Source organism: Harpia harpyja, chromosome 2, assembly GCF_026419915.1.
Source record: "Harpia harpyja isolate bHarHar1 chromosome 2, bHarHar1 primary haplotype, whole genome shotgun sequence".
NCBI lineage: Eukaryota > Metazoa > Chordata > Aves > Accipitriformes > Accipitridae > Harpia > Harpia harpyja.
The window spans coordinates 88,503,251-88,523,408 of NC_068941.1; the positions used below are offsets into that span (position 1 = coordinate 88,503,251).

At 52.9% G+C, this 20,158-nt stretch overlaps 1 protein-coding gene across 1 annotated transcript in view; it reads right to left on the reverse strand.

Annotated features, from left to right (window-relative positions):
• Positions 1-5,713: 5,713 nt before the first annotated feature.
• Positions 5,714-20,158, reverse strand: part of ADAM33 (ADAM metallopeptidase domain 33) — a 30,082-nt gene continuing 15,637 nt past the window's right edge. Inside the window, exons 9-24 of the mRNA XM_052780842.1 lie at positions 19,775-19,941; positions 19,577-19,661; positions 18,732-18,874; positions 16,290-16,467; positions 15,828-15,917; positions 15,277-15,472; positions 14,346-14,454; positions 13,598-13,802; positions 12,571-12,648; positions 11,661-11,769; positions 11,159-11,309; positions 10,435-10,525; positions 9,446-9,691; positions 8,984-9,147; positions 8,194-8,211; positions 5,714-6,902 (exon numbers count right to left, since the gene is read on the reverse strand). Coding sequence (XP_052636802.1) covers positions 6,851-6,902; positions 8,194-8,211; positions 8,984-9,147; positions 9,446-9,691; positions 10,435-10,525; positions 11,159-11,309; positions 11,661-11,769; positions 12,571-12,648; positions 13,598-13,802; positions 14,346-14,454; positions 15,277-15,472; positions 15,828-15,917; positions 16,290-16,467; positions 18,732-18,874; positions 19,577-19,661; positions 19,775-19,941 — 2,082 coding nt within the window. The 3' untranslated portion in view covers positions 5,714-6,850. The remainder of the gene's footprint in view (positions 6,903-8,193; positions 8,212-8,983; positions 9,148-9,445; positions 9,692-10,434; positions 10,526-11,158; positions 11,310-11,660; positions 11,770-12,570; positions 12,649-13,597; positions 13,803-14,345; positions 14,455-15,276; positions 15,473-15,827; positions 15,918-16,289; positions 16,468-18,731; positions 18,875-19,576; positions 19,662-19,774; positions 19,942-20,158) is intronic.

Consider the following 20,158-nt stretch of genomic DNA (forward strand, 5'->3'; position numbering starts at 1 on the left):
ACTGACTCCTTGCCTGGGGATCAACAGGACGCCGCTGGATCCGTGGCGGTGACTGTCCTAGCAATCCTATCCCGACTGCTTGCTTGATTTCTACCTTTTCTTCCATTCTATCCTATCGCCACCATTTTCCACTTTTGATACTTTTGATAATAAAAGCTCTTTCGACTATACGGCATTTGACCTCGTTTGTGTCTTAATCTCGCTCTTGGGATCATATCGAAACCTTCCCCGACATTGGATCGGGACACTGCCCAAGTAGGAAGGCTGGTGAGCAACACCCTGACCTTCAGCACTTTGCTGTAGGTGTGGGCTGGGAAGGTGACAGCAAACTCAGCCGTTCTCCTGGGCACTGTCAGCCCCATTCCGTCCCTGGCTAGTCATGACTGTCCTCTGCAAACATCTCATAGTATATCACCAGTGGCCACTGTGTAAAGGAGGCCAGGAAAGAGGTTTGAGATGTGCTTCTCAAGGCAGTAATTCAGTTTGTCTTTGCTAATTAGGCCAGAACAGCTCCTCCTTCATTTACATATCTCATCCGCTGACAAGAGCTGGACACCTGGGTCTCATGCAGTGCGTTTGAAGCCACACTGTGGTGTTTCCACCCCCATTTCTACATTCTCCAACTTCCTAATTTTACTTCTTTGGAATGGTTTGGTTTGATTATCTCAGCTGAGCACCTGGGACCCAAGCAGGCATGTTGCACGTGCTCTCTGATATCCAGATACAGCCCTGCCTCCACTCACCGATGGTCTTCAAACCATGGTGGACGGCAGAAGCAGTGTCTTTGCATGAAGATGCCACATCACCATGAAGCCACAGGGGAGGCCTTCTCCTCAGCTCCAAACGTTGTCCAAATTTGCACTGTTTTCTTCATTTGTTTCTCCGAGCAAGGATTTAAAACAGAAAGGAAAGTTGGAGAGGGAGAGCTGCAGCGCATCTTGCTTTGTCACTGCTGACACAAAAGTGCTCCATCTCCAAGCTCACTTTGTACTTCATAGCACTGGGACTTGAAAGACGCTCACTTCTTTAAGAAATACTTGGAAATTAGAGAGATAAGACATCAGCTTTAGGCAACACTTCAGTGACAGCACTCAACAGGACCTCAGTCTTTAGCATGTGTGTGTATAATATTATAAATTTATTTCTCTCCTTCTCTCCATATATATAGAAATGTTGATGCAGTGAATTAAAATCAAGCTGTGCTTTATACTTTCATTTTTAATGGGACCATTCTTGGCTCCAAGGAGAGAGCTATCAGCCCCTGAACGGCAGGAATGGGTGGAGAGAGCAATCGTCTTCTGCCAAAGACAAATAAAGTAAAAGGAAAGAAAACGCACCGCAATATGATGAATTGTTCAACTTCCTTGGCTGCAGGAGCCTCTTCATTAACCGCTTCACTGCCTTTTTTTTTTTTTCCTTTTTTCTTTGGTTTTCTTTTTTTTTCCTTTGGCTCTGTGCATGCATCTGTCTGCCTGCAGCTCGGTGTATGGCCGTGAGCGTGTTGCCTGCCTGCGGCTGTGTTCTCCCAGTTCAGGTGTCCATCCCCCTCATCTCTCCCACCCCAGGATGCAGCATTAAATCAGAAACATAAAAAGAAGTTGGTTTTACATTTTACGCTAGCAATGCCACCTCGTGCTGCATCCCAGGGGACAGACCCTGCCTCATGCCAGGACACCCACAGCAAACTCAGTGCAAACTTGGTGCACCTCAAAATTCAGGCTCCGGGGAGCCAAGGAGGACACTTCTTGTCCCAAGGTGACTTCTCCAGTGTGCTCAAGAAAAGCTCCCCAATTTCTGAAGCTCACTGGAAGCCACTCAATTGCTGGGGACTCTCCCCTGTCCCCTCCATTTCTTGGCCCTTCCTCTACATCCCCCTTCATCCCTTGGAAACCCCTGCAGAGCCCAAGCAGGTCAGAAGCCCATGGACCTGCTGTGGGGCAGGATCTGGCCCCTCGCTCTGGCTCCAGCACCCCAGGGTGACTGGGCAGGACAGGGCATGGGTGGGACAGATGAAGGACTGATGGCTCCATTTCAGAAACTGAGGGCAACCGAGGCATGGAGACAGAGGCAACGACTTGCCCAAGGGCAAGAAGATCTTGCCAGCTTCATCACAAGTGTGGTGGGCGACGGTGAACCTCTGAAATGGCCAAGGAGGTACAGTCCTGAGTCCCTCTGCAAGCTGAGCTTGCTTCTGTTCCATAGGGAAAAGCAGCCAGTCCCAATGAGCCCATTAACGTGCTGGGGCAGCTATTCTGCGGCCGGACATCCAGAGAGCCATGGTGTCCTCCTCCCAGCAAGCTACATCAGTCCTGCATCAAATGCAGGACCTAACCCAGGCCCAGTGTCCTGGCCAGGTCTGCCTGTGACCAATAGCTCAGTCTCAGGGTGGAGTTGCCAGCATGGAGATGAAGATGGCTGTAGCCTCCCTTCCACTGTCACTCAGTGGTTTCCCTACAGTGTCACATCTCCTTGGCCACCTCCAGGACCAGAATGGGACCAAATGAGCCCTCAGCTCAGCAGGACCTTTCTCCTGGGTTCATGCTGTGCCTGTCATATCACCTGGCTGTTTAATTCAAAGGAGGCCACCATGTTAAAAGGAAGCCTAGGAGATGTTGAAACACACCCCCCCCCACGCACACTCCTACACCCCCTTATCAGCCCTGGTAAGAGTGAAAGCATCCAAAAAGCCCAGAGGCCCCTACTAATTTCATCCTAGGCTGGATCGCGAGCTCTCAGTTTTGCTGTTTGCAAAGTACCTGGTGTGCAGGGACCTCAGAAGTCTTGGCAAGAATGCTGATGGCGATGAGACACAATAAGAGAAGAGCAGCTGTGCAGAAAAAGAGACACCGATGGAGATGACTCACCCAAGTTACCCCAACTTAACTTCTCCCCTATTTCATTTGCACAGGACCTGGAACATATCAGTGCAGGAGGAAGACGGAGACTAGTAAATCAGACCAAAGCTGAAGAAAACGTTTGTACCATGGGGAGAAAGGCACAGGAGGATGCTCCCTGGAGGGGTGTGGGCTCTCCGTCACTGCAGGGTTGAAGAACATAAGGGCAATTATACCAGGACAGAGCAAAGAGCTGGCACCAGGCTCCATCAGGGATCAGGTTAAAATATGAAAGGAGCTGGGCTTTGCTCCACCCGTCTTCTGAAATGTCTGGATCTTGTTGCTGTTGGAAATTGGATATCGGACTAGATGGACCAAGGGGATGGGCCCATCCTGTCTTCCCAGATGTTACTGGGAATTAAGAAAACGGTTGCTCCCTCCAGCGGGTACAATCTAAAGCTATTTAATTTGATATAGATGCTTTCTCCTGAGCTAGCCAGGTTTTTTTCTTACTCATTTCAATCTTACAAACTCTGCCAAATGGTAAGTACAAGTACCACTGGATAAATGAGAAATGTGCATGCAAAGGGACTGCTCAAACCACCAGTGAAGCATGAGCTTGAGCCTCTCAGCTTCAGCCCTTGCTCAAGACCTCACTGGAGGTGGAGAGTTTCAGCACACGTCTCTGTAATCACGGTCCCAGGTTCTCCCTTACCTGACCGGAGGGGAAATGGTGATGCCCAACTTCCCAGCAGATGCAGCATTTTGTGGATAATTTTGTCGCAAGAGACATCCAGGCCAATGCCAAAAAATGCAGATGGGCTAAAGCAGGTTACAGCACTCTGTGTACTCGCTCTGGTGCTGGTCTCCACCTCAAAGCGCATACACAGACAGACGTGGTATATGAGTTGGCCTGTACAGCAGCAAAGCTGGGACAAGCACCCAGAAATGCCATTTTCAGCTCTCCTACTGTTGTTTTCCAAAGGTACCCAAACTGGCAGCAGACCCCTTTATAAAGTTGAAAGCTCCATTTGGACAGACTGCAAGCTCAACGAGTCATCAGAAGCACTCGGCAGCTTTCATGTCCAGCTCACGCTTTTAATGGATTTGCAGGTGATGGGGCAGGGGAGAAAGAGCAAGGAGAAAAGCTGCACTTGAGGAGCTGGTCCCTGCAAATCCCAGCAACAATTCAGAGATGAGGCTGAGCAGAGGATTTCATGGTCATCTGCTGCCATCTAGTGTCATCTGGACACCCAAAATCCCTGCGTGGCTCCATGAATTTCTCTAACCAGTCCTCAAGTCCTGCCCATCCCATGGACCACAGGCCACGTCTAACTTTTGTGGATGCATCAGGGTGGACATCACCCATCTGCACTCCCTGTGACCATCTCAGGTTAGACAAAGCCAGCAAACAGACCATCGTGCATCACCCCTAAATTACGATCTTCTCATACCTCCGCTCCAGCTTGCAGCTCAAGGGCAGAGGAGCTGGATTGGTCTGGGAATGTGGACCGGGAGGGCTGGTCTCAGCACTGCTGCTCTGCCTGGGGATGTGATGGGTCATTCTGCACCGCGGCACAGCCAATCTGCCTCAAGAAAAATCTGCTGGTGCATGCAAGGACATCTCCCAGGCAGAGAAAGGGTCTCTGAGAAGGGTGAGAATATCTTTTGAGTACTTACTGTGCTGCATGAGCAGAGCCCTAGACCAGTACGTCTTTGCAGAATCCCTGAAATCACAAAGGGGGGTTTCTATCAATTCCTTTCTAGCCTGAATATCTCAAATTTAGACCCCCAATGTGCATGTCCTCGCTCTGCAATGTTGGTGAAGTTTGGATAGCTGTAGAGGGTGAACTCCCCATCTCTCCCCACTGGCAACAGGAGGAGATGAAAGGGAGTGTGATGCCCAGACAGGTGACATTAATGGGCAAGAATCCAAGCCCAGGGACATTGCATCAGCTTGATGTGATCATTCAATTGCTGGTCCCACAGTAAGGTGGTTTTCTAAATGCAGCACTGCCGTCCCTCACTGTCATTAAGCTAAATCATCCGACTCATCGAGAAAAGTTTTTTCCAACCAACTCCATCATTGCAGCTACTTCTCCAAACCCCCTCCAACTGTTTAACCCTCTACTAACACCTATACCGGACAGTAGAAGGGAGGCCATTCACAGGCAGGGAGCAGGGTTTCCCCTCTCCAGGAGCTCCATAGGCTCCTCCTCAAATCTGACCATGTCAGAAGTTCTCAGGAGATCGCTAAAAACAATTGGACCTTGGGAAGGTTTAGGGACCAGTTCATTTATCCTGTCCTCAGAAGGTCATCCGAGGATGATCTCAAGAGATCCCTTTCAACATAAATGACTCTGTGATTTCATGACTTGTTATCAGGGTAAGAGGAGATGCTGGATCCTAGAAGCCACCTGGATATCCACCAACCAAGAAACATACAGAGGTACCAGAGATGCTTCAGGGAAGGCCCACGTGCATGACCAAAGACTACAAAACAAAGCCTGATCATAAGAGAGTAAGGACAGCTTAGGTTAAGGTGGCCTTGACCACAACCTGCAATTAGCAGCCCATTTTGTAACACTGGGGATAATGAAACACCAGAACAGTTTCCTGAGGGTTGTTCCTGAGCCTACATCATAGATAACCTTTACGTTGGTTGGACACAGCTCAAAAAGATTTGTCCTAGGTCAGGTGGGATCTACCCCAGGGTAGTTGACATGTCACACACAGTTGGACTGAATGATCCCAGGTTTAAGGGCTAACAGAAGGGGCTCCAGGGATCTGTTTGCACCACTGTGGTAGGAGACCTGGAGACCTTGGTGTCTAAAGGGTCAGGGAACTGCTGCGCAAGAAAAGAGCCGAAAGAGCCAGGGGACTGTACAAAGCCTTTGTTCTCATTTCAGACCCTGACAGAGCCGCATGTCAAGTCATAGGAAAGTGGCACGGTATAATACTGTGCAGGGCAACAGCACCTTTCATCTGAGGATTGTAAAGCCCTTTCAAGACATCAGTTTGTTAAACCTCACAACACCCCTGTGAGGTAGGTATTACCCCCCCCCCCCATTTTACAGGTGGGGGGAACTGAGGCACAGAGAAATGCAATGGCTTGGCCAAGGCCTTTGGGCAAGCCAATGACACGGGCAGGAGGTCTTCCTGCTCTTGTTCCTGGCTTGTGGCTCCTTCCCCCTTTGGACAGCAGAGTGTTAGCAGCTCACAGAGCCACTGCTGGGCTTGCCCCATGAGCAAGGAACATGCAATGTCTATGGAGGGCTCCTGAGCCCCTTGAAAGCACCCTGGTAACCAGCTGCCACCAGCACTTCAGACATTAAACCGTTTCCCAGACAGCTTCTCCTTCCAGGTACGACCCCAGAATTGTCACTGTTTTTTCTTGTGCAATCAGGCAGGAGGCCAGGAGGAGCCTGAGAACTTGGATCCTTCACGGAAATGTCCCAGCACCGTATGGCACAGTCCAAACTGGAAACCACTTTTCTCTCGTGGCAAATGTCTCCCCGGAGACAATGCCCAGCATTGAACTCTGGTGGCAATGGGTGGCGGGGGGCTCTCACCAGGCCTGGAGGAGAAGGAGGAGGTAGCTAGAAGGATATTACACGGCTTTCGCTGCCACTGTCGTCAGCATCTTAAGTCAGTGCTGGATGTTCTCTTGACCCCAAGTCACCCCAGCCCAGCCCATGTGCAATGTCAAGAAGAAACTAAAGCTGGGGGGATAAATTGGCAAGGAGGCAATGCCAGGAGCTGCGGTGGAGTCTCCATTGTGGTAACCCCACCACCAGCCCACCCCAACCCTTAGTTATGTCACGGTACCAATTTCCCCTCTCCTCCCCCCACCGCTACAGTTTTTGTGCTGAATACATATTCTGTCTTATAAAAATAGTCCTCTGGTATCAAAAGACAAATAAAACAAGAGAGGAATAAAGGACCCCTGTCGCCAGCAGCAGTGCAAATCAGGAGAGCCAGCTCAGGAAGGATGGACTTAAGGTGTCCTTGGTTTGTCACTTCTTCAAGGGGAAGGAGGTTGACTGGAATTTGATGGCTGGGACTGGCCTAAAGGGAGGAGAAAGAGAAAGGAGGTAACTCATTCAAGTGCAGAGACCAAGCATCCACCACCTCCACCACAACCAACCTTCCACAGCTCAGGGAAGACAGACCAGCTGCTGCCCCTGAGACCAGAGGGGACCTGGGACTGTCATGGTCACCCATGTCCTCTCTCAGAAATACAACCCCAAATTGTATCACTTTGGCATACCCTCAAAACCATGATGGGACGCAAAGTCCACCAAAGCATGTGGTGACACCGAGCAGCAACCAGCGGTGAGAACTGTGAGCCCACCAACTGTGGGAACCATGTCCCTGAAGGGTTACTGCTCTCAGCTTCCCAAAAACAGCCAAGGTAGATCGTGCACTATCAAGAGATGTCACCAAAACAACCAATCCGATATGGATCCTATAGTCCATCCCGGGAATTATGAAATTTCTTACCTCATCCATCTAGGAAAGAGAACAGTTCCCCGGTCCTCTCTTACCATGTTGGTTACGTCAAGTAATGAATCCAGACCAGGACATGGGCACGTCCTGCTCGCTGGCACAAGTCTGGCCCTGCCAGTCAACATTTTTTTACAGGGGCACCATTTCAAGAGAGGATGGCCAGGGACTGTTCCCGGTGGGCAGCAAGGACGAAACTACACCATCTGGGGAGGGACCCGAGTTTGGCTGCCAGGATGTGCCAAATCTTTCTCTTTCGGGACCACAGAACAGGTCTGTTTTATCTACTAGAAGAGATGACCCATAGGGATTGAGTTACACCGAGAAATTTGGGGGCATATTCAGCCTCCTTGTGGTGGCAGCTACAAAGACATAGGAACCTAAAATGGTCCAAGAGCGTCAAAGCAGTAATCATCAAAGCAGACCGTCTGGGGATGAGGGCCAACTTCAGTCCAGCATGGTGCCTTCTCTCCATGGCTGGATACGGCCCACAAGCCTGGCTAGCAGAAACGGATGGAAGTGCAATCCCCTGAGGCTCCACTGACCTATTTCCAGAGGATTTAGCAACATAGCAAGAGCTGAAAGTCATAGCGATGTCGTAAAGGACTTGGACTGAATCTCCCAGCTCCAAACTGGAAAGCCTGTGTCCTCCATTCCCTTAGACACAGGTGCCCAAGCCCTACTATTATTTGGATACCCAGAGGGGCTACATCCTGCTCACTTAAGAGCCTCTGGGAAGGGCGACGTTTAATCCCCAGTCTCTTGAGTGCCAGCCCAGTGCTTAACCAAAGGCCATCCCCCCACAAGCAGCAAAGACCATCCCCCATGGTCCTGCACAGTGTCTGTGACTCACCTTTGAGGTGGCATCGGTCTGTAGGGAGGAAAGATGAAAGAGAGCATCAGTGTCCATCCCTTCACTCCACTGTCCCCCAGCAGCTCACCAACAGCCCCCTCCATGCTCTGGGACAAGGGGCCATATGCACCCACCAAAGGATGGCATCTCCCTTAACCCATCAGGACCCTGTAAGACCCAAAGTCCCAACCTTGGTCACCACTGGCCAACTTTGGTCAAACTCTCTGGGTTCCTGACAGGTGAAGGCATGGCTGCAGACCCCAGACACCCACAGGTACCTTGCTCGGGTGGGCAGGCTCCCGCAGCATGCAAGAGGGAGCATGGGCACAAGGGGTTTTATGTACGTAGGGTCCCCACATGGACAAATGCTTTGGTTGTGGTTGCTCCCCAGGTAGCAGGATTTGGGACATCTTCTGATTTCCTTTCTGCCTGTTGCTGCTGCCCCCAGATGCCCCGTACCAAAGATCCCCAATGCCCTACAGGCCAGTTACTTCAAAGCTGGTGGGCTTCAAACTCCTCTGTAGCTACAGCAGCGGGTACAGACCCGCACAGCCCACAGCACAGAGCATTTCTCCTGCTCCTCAGCAGCCTGACCTGTACACGCCAGCCATATCGGGGAGGAGCAGGAGAAACCCAGGTCACGGTGAAGACACCACGAGGGGCAGACCAGAGCGCACCACAGTGACATTTGGAACGTCCCACCCAGATGTGACCCACAAGACCCCCCACTGTGTCCACCTGCAGGACCCCAGCAGTGGTGGGAGATAGCTCAACTCCTCTCTCAACTTACTTTAATGGCCTCGTGGGGTGGCTCATGGCACTTGTACCCGACACCTTGAAGTTGGTAGGAGGGACCATGACCAGCAGGGTCTGTCCATGTGCAGGAGGCAACTCTTTGGCCAGAAGAGGACTTCCAGGCAGCGGCCGACGAGGGGGCTGGTGCTTTGGGATGACCTGGGATCACAAAGTGTATGGGGAGAGACAACATCCTCAGAGGAGCATCCAACGACCTCCTACAAACCTCTCTCCCCTGCTGCAGAGCTAAGATGCTTCAAAGCATGTAACACCACCCAAACTACCTTAAAATATTCTCATTATCTAATGAGCTTTCTTCACCATTGCAACGGATTCGTCTCTTAGGGCGGTGTGACAGCTCCTTAATAGTGCCCAACCCAAAAGAGCCACAGGCAGCCAAAAACCAGGGAATTTCTATGAGTCTGGAAGAAAAGCACAGCCAACCAGCAAAGCTCACCAGTGGGGTCCTCACGGGGCTGCAGGGAAGAGGTTTCTTCGGAGGCGGCAGCTTAGCCTGGGAGACAACCGTCTTGGTGGGGACCATGGGGGATTTGCTGACTGGTGGAGGTGGCCTGGCAGGCTTGGGGTCTCTTGGACGCGAAGGGATGGAGTGGGGAGCTGGGCGAAGAGGGTGGACAACGTTGACAGGCTGGGAGCCAGGCTGGTGAGCGTTGGGTTTAGGGGGGAATGCAGCTCGCGTTGCCTGCAGGGATGAGAAAAGCAGAAGTATGGAGGAAAATCTTAGGTTTTCCTGGGTGCTGAAAAGCAGATGTCCCCTCAAGGTCTGGGTGCTAGAGAGTTGCAGGAGGAGCACTGGGTATTTATTCCACTTTCTGGGACCGCCACTTTTACCATCCTGCCCAAAAGCTGAACACGTTTGCTCCTTACTAACCATATGAGAGCACACAGGGATGAGAAAGGTGTTGGGGTGAGGAGATCTGGACCAGGGTCAGCTCTGGTGAATCCATACCAGATTTCCACCAGACTGAATTACGGAGATGGGAGACATCATCCATTCTGCCCTGCTCTCAGCCACTGTGGCTGTGCTCAAAAAACCTAAATTCTTCCTAAATTCAGTCCCGGGCTTACCCATCCCAAGGTCACCAGAGCTGACACAACCAGCAGCAGAAGCATCTGCCTCCTCAGAGACCCAGCACAAAGTCATCAGCAGGATTGCAGAGCCCCTGTAAAGCTTTGCCACGGTGATGGGCAATTTCCCAGCGGAGGCTCCTGGCAATCACCGGTGTCTTTTTGAGCAGGCAGAGCTCAACAGGCTCACTTTTAGGAGGCACGTGTACTACTGACCAAGGGCTCACAGCGTAGACACAATGCAAAACCAGCACGGAGTACCAGTTGCTTGCCCAGTTGCTAGAGGTAGATGTGATCACCCACAAGTACCAAGTCCCGGGGAGGGAAAGCAAACCTGGGAGGCGAGTTATTACTTACTTTATTAGTGTGGCTGGAGGTGGAAATGTTCCGCAAGGTGAAAGCAGCTTTGGGATGGCCACCATTTGACTTTCGACTGATGGTTTTGTTCCTGCCCAGGATCACAAACAAATCACAGATGGCAAAATAAAGCAACCATTTTTGCAACAGCTGCCTCCCAAAATGCTACACGTCAGCGAGATCCTGTCTCCGTTAACAGATTGTTAACAGACAGTCTTGCAGTGCTGGGTGAGCAGGGATGACAAGTCTGTCTTGAGATAATGAGGGTAATGAAGAAGGTTGTTTGGTTCTGGGCTTTTTTCTCAAATTATTGCAGCGGCTCTGAGGTATGTGTGTGTCTGTACCTGTACTGGGAGGGGAAATAATGAGAATATCTAAATTCAGCACCTCTTTAGAGCCCCTCCAGCTCTTGCAGCCTGCTAGGAGCAGATGGCAAGAAAGCTCCTCAGTACCAGGCCACCTTCGTCATCATGCTCTAGGGTTGTCCTGTCCAACTGATCATCCCTGTCCTCTGCTCAGGGGAGAGCTGAGAGCCTCCAATTGTCCCAGGAGAGAGCTCTTCATATCTCAACCAGGTCTCATAGCACTTTGAAACGGGCCCTGTGCACCACCAGCTCCCCAACAACTGTTCCTACCAGGCTGGACGCTGCCAGCAGCAAGAAAACAAGGTTTTGGGGTCTCACTGGGTCCTCAAGAGAGAAGGGATTTAGGACGCATCACCCACCTATATGTCTCCTGGGTCCTCCTCCTCATCTCCTTTATCCATTTATTCAGGAGCGAGTTCTCCCGTCGGTACCAAAAGTAGATGCTCATCATCAGGGCCGGGAGGAAGAGCAGGAAGATGAGCAGGAGGGTTATTAAGATGGCTTCATGATCTGGCAGGGAAAGCACAAAGATGAGCGGGGGGCTGGGAGAGCCAGCAGCCTCTGGCTCCACTCAATGCAAATGTCGGTCCCGTCTGCCCATTCCCAGCCACCCAAGCTAGAGACATCGCTGCTGATCACACCCCCAAAAATGGAGCAGTACCATCTGGTGGCCTCTGATAAAAATGGGTGGCCACCGAGCAACCAGAGCTGGGCACAGGCTGTGAGTCTGCCTGAACGGACCCAACCCAGCACGTTTGGGAGCAGAGCTGTCAGCAGCTTTATCGCCCCATTTCCCCCTCTCGTGGCATCGCGACATCACCACCAGCGTCACAAGATGCCAGACAAGAAGTTGGGACTCACTGTCGCGCTGGACAGGGCCACTGTCCACGCTGCCACCCAAGCCCGGCTTCTCACAGTAGGGGGGAGCCCAGCCAGCATCGCAGTGGCAGTTCTTGTTGCTGTTGCAGACCTGCAGAGAGAGAAGGAGGGTTGGAGACCACAAGGGATGTATGGAAATGATGGTCTGTATGGTGGAGATGACAGCAGACGGCCAATGGCAGGAGTCTGGGCTGAAGGAGCTTAACCCCTGCCAATATTCACCCCTTGAACATCACTTGGATCATGTCTGTGTTGCCCTCAAATCTGTGATTGCAATGTAGAGAGATACTTTTATTTCCCTGCTCTTTGCAGAAACCTTGAAGACAGGTATCTTACACCCTCAGTTTTCACACCAGTTGACTACACAAGCCTGATGCCCTTAATGCTTTGCATTAGGCTAGAAGTTTGTTAAACATCTTCCCCTTGGGATCTTCCCATTAAACCACAGCGTTGTTGTTGCCTTATCTGACAAAGCCGTGCGTTCTGCAGAGGTCAAATCTTTGTAGCCTTTAAGTTTTGGACAAAGGTGGCTCTTTCTATTCGCTGAACCACTGCCCTGCCTTTTTGCAGTCCCAGTTGTGTTTCTGACTCTTGCTTTGCTTTCAGAGGGAACAGGCACCTGCTCTGAGCTCTAAACACTCTCCAGTTCAAACTGGACCCTCATCCAAATTTTGCAGATGGTCCTTACATCACGAATGATCTTCTTCCTCTAACTTGGACACGGGTAAGCAAAGATCTCAGCTCAGTTGCACCCATAGCTGATGCATGAGAGAGTTATGAGAAGCAGATGCCCACTGCGTTGCAAGGCTCATCCCCGGGGGAGACACTTGGTTTTGCTTAAGAATCTGTGCTCTTCTCAGGAGCCTGCTGTAGGTCTCAGGCAATAACTCACCCCATGGCCGTTGCACCGGGAAACACACTTTTCCAGCTCAAAAAGGGAGGCATTCTGGCACCGGCGATCTTTGCAAACCTGAGAGAGAGCCAAGAAGCTGAGCTTAGAGAAAGACCTAGGAGAGGGGGGACAGTGATATTCTGGCTTCACACATGGGAGTCCTCTGGAAGGATGTTGTCTGTTGGAAAACACAGGTTCATTAAATCGTCTTGTTCCAGACCAACACATTTCACTCCAATTTTCAGCACAGCCCAGGAAACCTCTGCCATTCCCCTATCCAGGATGGCTCAACAGAGACCAGGGACCAACACTCCCACCCCCCTTCCCTGACAACCCACCTGGCAGCTCCTGGAGAAGGCATTTCCGATCTGGCTCTAAAACACAGGCTCCAGCCAAAAAAACTGACACTGGATTTCAAAACCAGCCATCCTTTCTCATGAAAATGTCAACATTTTGGCCTTCCATCCCAAACTGGGATGAAGATTTCACAATTAAAATGCCAAACAGCAAAGGCCATGTCTCCGCAGCCAACTCTGTCTGGCATGCATCCCTGCTACCGTGTTGTCTACCAGGCTTCTCTCCTTCCTCAGCTGAACTGACCCTCTGTAAAGTACTAGGAGATGCGGGGGCTTTAAAAGAGACTATTACTAGGTTAGCAGCATCTGTTTGGATCTGTTGTCTTGATTCCTAACACAGCTTTCCCTTGGGAAACAATGTATTCATAGGAGGAAGCCTCTTCCATCAAGTCCTGGGGCATGCAATTCTTGTTGGGGTTGCTCCACTACGCATTAAATCAGTAAAGAAGCATAGAGAGAAGAATTTGGTGGCCTACACGCAAGCATCTGGTGATGTCTAGAAGCACCCTGGGTGAAATGTCATCAAAGCAATGTCTGCAAGCATCGGGGGGAACCATGTCCCACGGCCCGGCTGTAACACAGAGAAGAGCCAACGTCCACATTGGAGCTGGGATAACAGCCAAGGAGATGATCTCCTGTAGGAGACCCCAGCCCTAGGAAGAGGTACTCACCATCCCATCTCCACATTTCGTCCCCGTCATCACCAGCCCGGGGTCGGAGAGGTCTTCCTCATCGTCCTTCGCAGTGTACATGTAGGTGCCTCGGCATTTCACCTCCCGCCCATTGAAGCGGATGGTGGTGTCGATGGAGACAGTGTTGGTCCCCTGGGGCTTCTTAGCTGAGCTCTGGCACTGGATCTTGCCACACATAGCATCCCTAGAAGTGGGGCACAGTGGAGGTGAGGGCCATATGTATGTGGCTACCGGCCACCTCACCCCCCCTGCCCCATCACCCCCTATCCCAGTGCCTGCTGGCTCATCTCCCTCTGAATTTACGGCCATGGTAGGTCATGATGGAAGAGGCTCAGTGGGTTCAGAAAGGACTTATCTAAGTCCTGGACAGCACAGAGAAATGCTGGAGGGAACAGGCAGGAGGGGTCTCTCTAACATCCCTGGTCTAACTGGGAATACTGGCGAGCACATGCTCCCTAAATGGCATCTCCTGCTGATGTTGTCTTTGATTTTCCCTTCAGGCTGGGCTGGGAGGTGACGTACGGTGGGACAACCTCCCAGCAGTGATGGGGACTGAGCCCAGGAAGGACCTGGTGTCTTCCTCAGGTCCAAAATGAAGCTGGCCCCAAGGGTGATGCCAGCAGGTTGGGGTAGGACCCCGCCAGTTCCTTCACAGGGGTGGGCGGCAGGGGGCTGTGGGTGCAGGAGGAGGAGATGTGGCACCCACGGGTGCCAGCGCTGCACCCACCTCTTGTCACATTTCACGTAGCGCCCTTGGCTGTCTTTGCCGCAATTGCCATAGGTGTTGCCGGCCATGTTCACGTCCTGGAAACAGGCGTCCGGGGCTGGCCAGGCACCTGCAGGGAAGGAAGAAAAGTCCCGCGTGGGATGGGGACATCAGCCAGCAGGGAGAAATACTGAAACTGGGAGCAGCAGCCGGATGCTTATGGAGAAAACACCATGGAAAAGTCTCCCGGAGAGCTGCTGCTGCAGGTGCCGGCCCAAGAACAGCACAAGAGGAGCGAAATTCCCTTTTCTCTGGGGTCTTGCAGAGGATTTCAGTCCTGGGGGAGGATTCCACGCTGTGCTTGCTGCAGCTTTCCTGGGAGCACCCAGAGGTGCTGGCTCTGCGTGCCCTGTACAGGGTGGGAGCAGCGGGGGTGTACCTAGGTGCGAGTGGGGTTTGGAGTGGGGGTATGGGGGCTGCAGCGTGCACAGGGGCAGGGTGCTGCACGTGGCTGCGCGTGGCCATATGTAGTGTGGGGACCCTATGCAAGATGGGGTCATACGCAGCAGATGATTGCCATATGGAGGATATGAGCTATGGGCCGTATGCACTTGCAGCATATGGAGTCACGTGCAGCATGGGGGCCATATGCAGCATGGGGGCTCTATGTAACGTATGGGCTGTATGCAGCGTGGGAGCCATAGGCGGCGGGTGGATGGGCACAGAAGAGGACCACGCACCTGTAAGTGTGCGTGCACAGCACCCTCAGCCCTCCACGCCAGCCCCACGGACGCAGACCCCCAACCCTGGATGGAGACAGCACAACCCCTCCATCCACTACCCTCCAGCCCCACGGGCAGGGACCACGGGGACCCCACGGGCAGACACAGCGCTGAGACCCGACGCGGCTCCTGCTCCGGAGAGGGGTGGCAAGAAGGCTGATGGGACTTACCTGGTCCCCAGAGCTGGACGCATTGCTGGTGGTGGGTCATGCACATGCCGTTGTTGCAGTAAGCCTCGCCGTAGGCGCAGGACGAGCCGTCCAGCAGGTACACGTTGGCCGGGCAGTAGGGTGAGGCACCCGTGCAATATTCGGGGAGGTCGCAGGATCCCGCTGCTTCCCTGCAGATCGTCCCAGCCACCTTTAGCTGCCGCAGGAGGAGAGAGAAACATCAGCACTGAGTGGCAGCGAAGGGGCCAAGCCGGGATTGCCGCCGTCTCCTGGCACAGCTTGGGGCCATAAACCATCTATAATGTCCCCCTGTGGGACTATATGGGGCTGTCAAGGTATAAAGCCAAATTCCTGAGCTGGACCCCAGCCACAAAGCAGCCAGCAAAGACTCTCCTGCAGACACAAGTTAACGCATAACCCTCCTCATTTGGCGCCGGTGGGGGGGTTGACCTTACGGACATGCAGCGCAAGTCCCAAGGGAATGGTGGGGGCCGTATCTCCCTGCTCAGGCAGTGGGTGGGTGGGTGGGTGGGCACGGTGGGGGGGCTTACCTTGCAGCTCTGGCAGCAGTCGCCGTGGGCACACTGGGCCCCCTCCTTCAGCGTGCAGTTGTGCGCGTTGCAGCACGGGTTGGTGCACTCCTGCGTGGGGAGAAGAAGAAGACACCATCACGGTCAGTGATTCCATCCCTTCCCCATTGCTGCCACCAGCCCCTTCTCCACCCATCACAGCGTTCCTCTTCTCATTTTGCTAATGGGGAAACTGAGGCACAGAGCGGGATGAGGAAGACCTGAGCACTCTAGGGTGAAGTCAAGAAGAAAGCCAGGACCAGGTTAAATGGATTTAGGAAGGTAGGACTGGGAAGAGCCCTCGGGATGGAGTCCCTGTGGTGACCAGCACACCTCTTTCCCTTGGAAATACCTCTCTCCACATGGTCCACGCTCTGCCACCCAGCAGCTGAGCTGAGCTGCAAAAGCCTCTGTGGGAAAGCGATGCAGCACCCAGCACCGTACCTCCACCTCCCCGCAGTCGCAGTCTTCTCCTTCCTCCAGAAAGCCGTTGCCACATTTCCGTCCCACTACCAGGTCCTTGGTGTCGGGCAGGTTGAAGAGACACATGCCACCTCCCTTCTGGAAGTAGTTCTCCAGCTGCCTCTTGCTGCAGGAGCTGAACACGCGAGGGAAGGGGTGTCTGCGCAGGGGACAGATGGGGAGGGATGGGAACCGGGGCGATCGGGACCAGGAGAAGGTGGAAAACCACAGTCAGAGCTGGGAAATAAGGACATGGGCAAACTGGCACAAACTCTTCCAAGAGCAGAAGCCACCATCGGTCAGATGCATCAAGACCGCTAACAACTCCCGCGCCAGCTCGCACGGCTGAGCACCAGACTAACAACCAGTGGACACTGCACCGAGCCCAAATATTTTCCAGAATGGGATGGGGTGGACAAGTAGAGTGGCTATACGCCATCCACAAGAGCATCAGCCCTCCAGCAAGAAACCTCTTGGAGATTGAAGACCCCCATGGTCTGAACCTCAAAGCTCAGCGAGCACCCACGCCTGCAGGCTCTGCCAGCTCGATGCTGGTGTAGGTGTCACCTCCGTGCTTCGGTCCTCTGCACCTGGGACACCGCAGACCCCCCCGTCCTAACCGCAAGGCGGGTCTTCATATCTGCAGTGACAATCTGCTCAGGATGTCTGCTAAATATGTGCCTGCTACCACTGAACCGCTGACGGGAAAAACCCGGTTGGGGCTATTTAAATACCTCTGAGGCTGAGATGGAGAAAAATCCTCTAAAAAATTAAAGAAAAATGGAAAAGAAACACAAAAAAACCCCATATTAAGTCATTCACAAGGCCTGAGCAGAAAAAAATAAAAATCAGAGCCTACAATGTATAAGGTCATTTCTTAATAGCTCAGCTGGCCTTTCCTGTAAGGAGCTGGAGAGAAACGGTGATCTTCTAGAGAAGTTCTGAGCATGGTTCTTCCGTAATTTTGCACAAGTTTGTGGGGTTTTTTGTGTGATGTACTAAGAAGAAGGAAGCAGATAATCAGAACTGTGCACCGTTCTCTGCTTCAGTGCTGGTTTCATTTCCTCCTATAGCTGAAAAAAGTTTTATATCATATTAGGACATCTCATTTCTGAGATGACACAGAGGGCTTTTTCTAAAAGTATTTTTGAAGTCTGGGCGAAATCTCTTGAGCTGCAGGGAAAGCTGTAAGTCCATGCAAGTTATGGGAGGGTGAGCAAGTAAATATAGCCATAAGATGGTACAAGAACGTGCAAATAGGGACAGGTTGCAGACAGTCAAAAATGTGTTTCTTCCTCATGTGGGGAAAAAAAATATTTCAGCAAAAATAAGAAGGAAGAAATGTCACAGCTTGGAGAGCTTTGCCTGCGGAGGTGAGCAGGGGCACAGCTGAGCTACAGCATCTGCTACTGCTTTGCACCACTGCATCCAGCTCCGGTGGGTGGGGGCAGGATAATTAATTAGTAAGATAACTAAACAAACAAGTTCACAACTGTCTCGTCCTGGAAAGCCAGTGCTTTTCCCCACCACAATCCAAATCCACCTAGGCAGAGACTAAACCCCATGGGCTCAATGCCGCAGTCTGACGGCCCTGAGAGCCACAGGAAAACAGCCTGGAAACACCCTGACACCACATTGTGGTTTTGGACTGTTTCTTATTAATTGGAAGAGTGGGTGGGTTCAAATAACAGGGAATAAACAGCTGCTTTTCTTCAGTGCAGGGAAATCTGGGATGACTGTATTGTCGGGAGCCGGAAAACCCAACGGGAGAAGGACTTTGGCAGAGAAAGTGGCACCAACCAGCTGAATTTCGTACAGCTTTGGGCCAAATTAAAGGGTAAATGCAAAGGAAAACAAACCCTGGAAGAATGCCAGAGAGCATGAAAGCTAATGACTGCCACTCCGGAGCATCCCACATCCAGATTTAGTGAGGGTGGGGTGAGCGATGTGAGCTCACCCCACCGCAGCCCTGCGATGCCATGAGTCCCCGCCGGTGGCATGACCGGAGACTGGGCAGCCCTTGGCCCTCTGGTCTTACAATAAAGAATTTCATCGTGCTGAAGTGTGGGTTAGCACAGGAAAATGCCTTCGATTCCTGTAACGCATCTACTGGATAATATCCATTTGCTTCCATCCCTGGCTCTTTTGGGATAGGGCTGCTACCCCTCTGCTACCCCTCAGAGACCACCAGCCCTGCCTGCTCCCGGGCTCCGGGATGTGCTCACTCCAGGGAATTGGGATGTGCGGGGCAAACTGGGAGGAGGACAACCAGCCGGGTCCCCCTTTGCAATGGGGCACTGCACCCACAATGGTGCCTTGCAGGACAGGACCCCCCTCCCCATTCCCCAGCCCACCCCACTGCAAACAGCATCCACAACCTGCTGGGGGGCTTAGGGGCTGTGTCCCGTCCCCACCGCCACTTACCCGGTGGCTGCTGCCATGACGCAGCCGCCTTGCTCTGGGGTGGCCTCCACACAGCAGCCCATGCTGTCGTGGCTCATGCCGAAATTGTGGCCGATTTCATGGGCCATAGTGGCGGCTGCTCCGATGGGCTGCTCCGAGTGGTCCTGGGTAGGGATGGGGGATGCGTCAGCACAGCAGCCAGGAGCGATGAAGAAGGGTGATGCCGCAGCAGGGAACGGGGTTGGGGGGGATGGAGGGACCACAACATCCCTGGGATTGCCACTGGGTCCCGTGGGAGGGACAGAAAGAGGGATGGAGGAAGATTCGTGGCAGAAGTGGGGTTTGGTGTCCTAAAAGTCCCGCATGGGACTGTTGGGAAGCTCTTTTGCTGGAGCCAACGGCTGAAAACCCAGGGTCTTGGAAGGAGCATCCCAAAAACGAGAAACCTCACTGCCCCCACTCCACCACCCTGCCTAGGAACCACAGGTCACCATCACCCCATCAGGAGGAAGATAAGAGTTGTCTGGGGCAGAGCTGACCCTACAAAACCAGAGAGCACAAGCAGGGGACAAGCAGGGGTTATTCAATATGAGGGGCAGAAGCAACACAGGAGATCCCAGCTGCAAGCTGGGGGTGTACATGGTGCAGGCAACATTTAAACCAGCCCTTTCCCACCCTCCTTAGTTCTTGGCCAACATCTGAGAGGGGCAAGGAGCTACCGGCATCATCGTTCGTTCTCAGGCTGCATCCCAGGACCAACCCCGGATGGCTGGTCCTCCAAGCCCGTGAAGAACCCCAGCAAGATGGGGTGGCGATGGGGTCCCCCAGCCTGGGAGAAGCAGCGGGGACCCCCACGCCCCTCTTACCATGCTGACGCCTCCGGAGTTATCCACGCTGCACATCCCCTCCAGAGGGGCCATGCCGATGGTTGTCCCCCTGAACGTCTTCCCCCTGCCCAGAAAGAAGAACGGAGGGGCAGTTAGCAGCCCAGGGGTGGTTCAGAGACCCCGGTCGGAGCTGGGACCCCCCTGCCCCAACGTCCCCGGGTCCGTAAGTGTGCTCACGTCAGCAGCTGGGCATTGTCGTGCTTCTTGCGTGACCTCAGCGCCTTCTTCCACTGCAGGAAGGACCACAGCGTGGCGTTGGCGTCGCTGGTCACAGCGCACTGGTCCCGCTCCGTCCACACCTCCAGGCCGATCAGGGCCACCTTGATATTCAACGACCTGTAAAACTGCAGGGAGGGGACAGGGATGGAGGAGACGGGGACATCCTCCATCCCTGCCACCGCATTTCAGCTGGTGGGTCTCTGTGCTTTCCCTCCAAGTGGGTGACTCAGGGACACACTTGTCCCAAATCCACCTGCAAGCATGAGCTCTACAGGCACAGGCGTGGGCACAGGAGCCAGGTTGCCACGATGCCATCCATCAGCTGACAACACCTAAATGCAT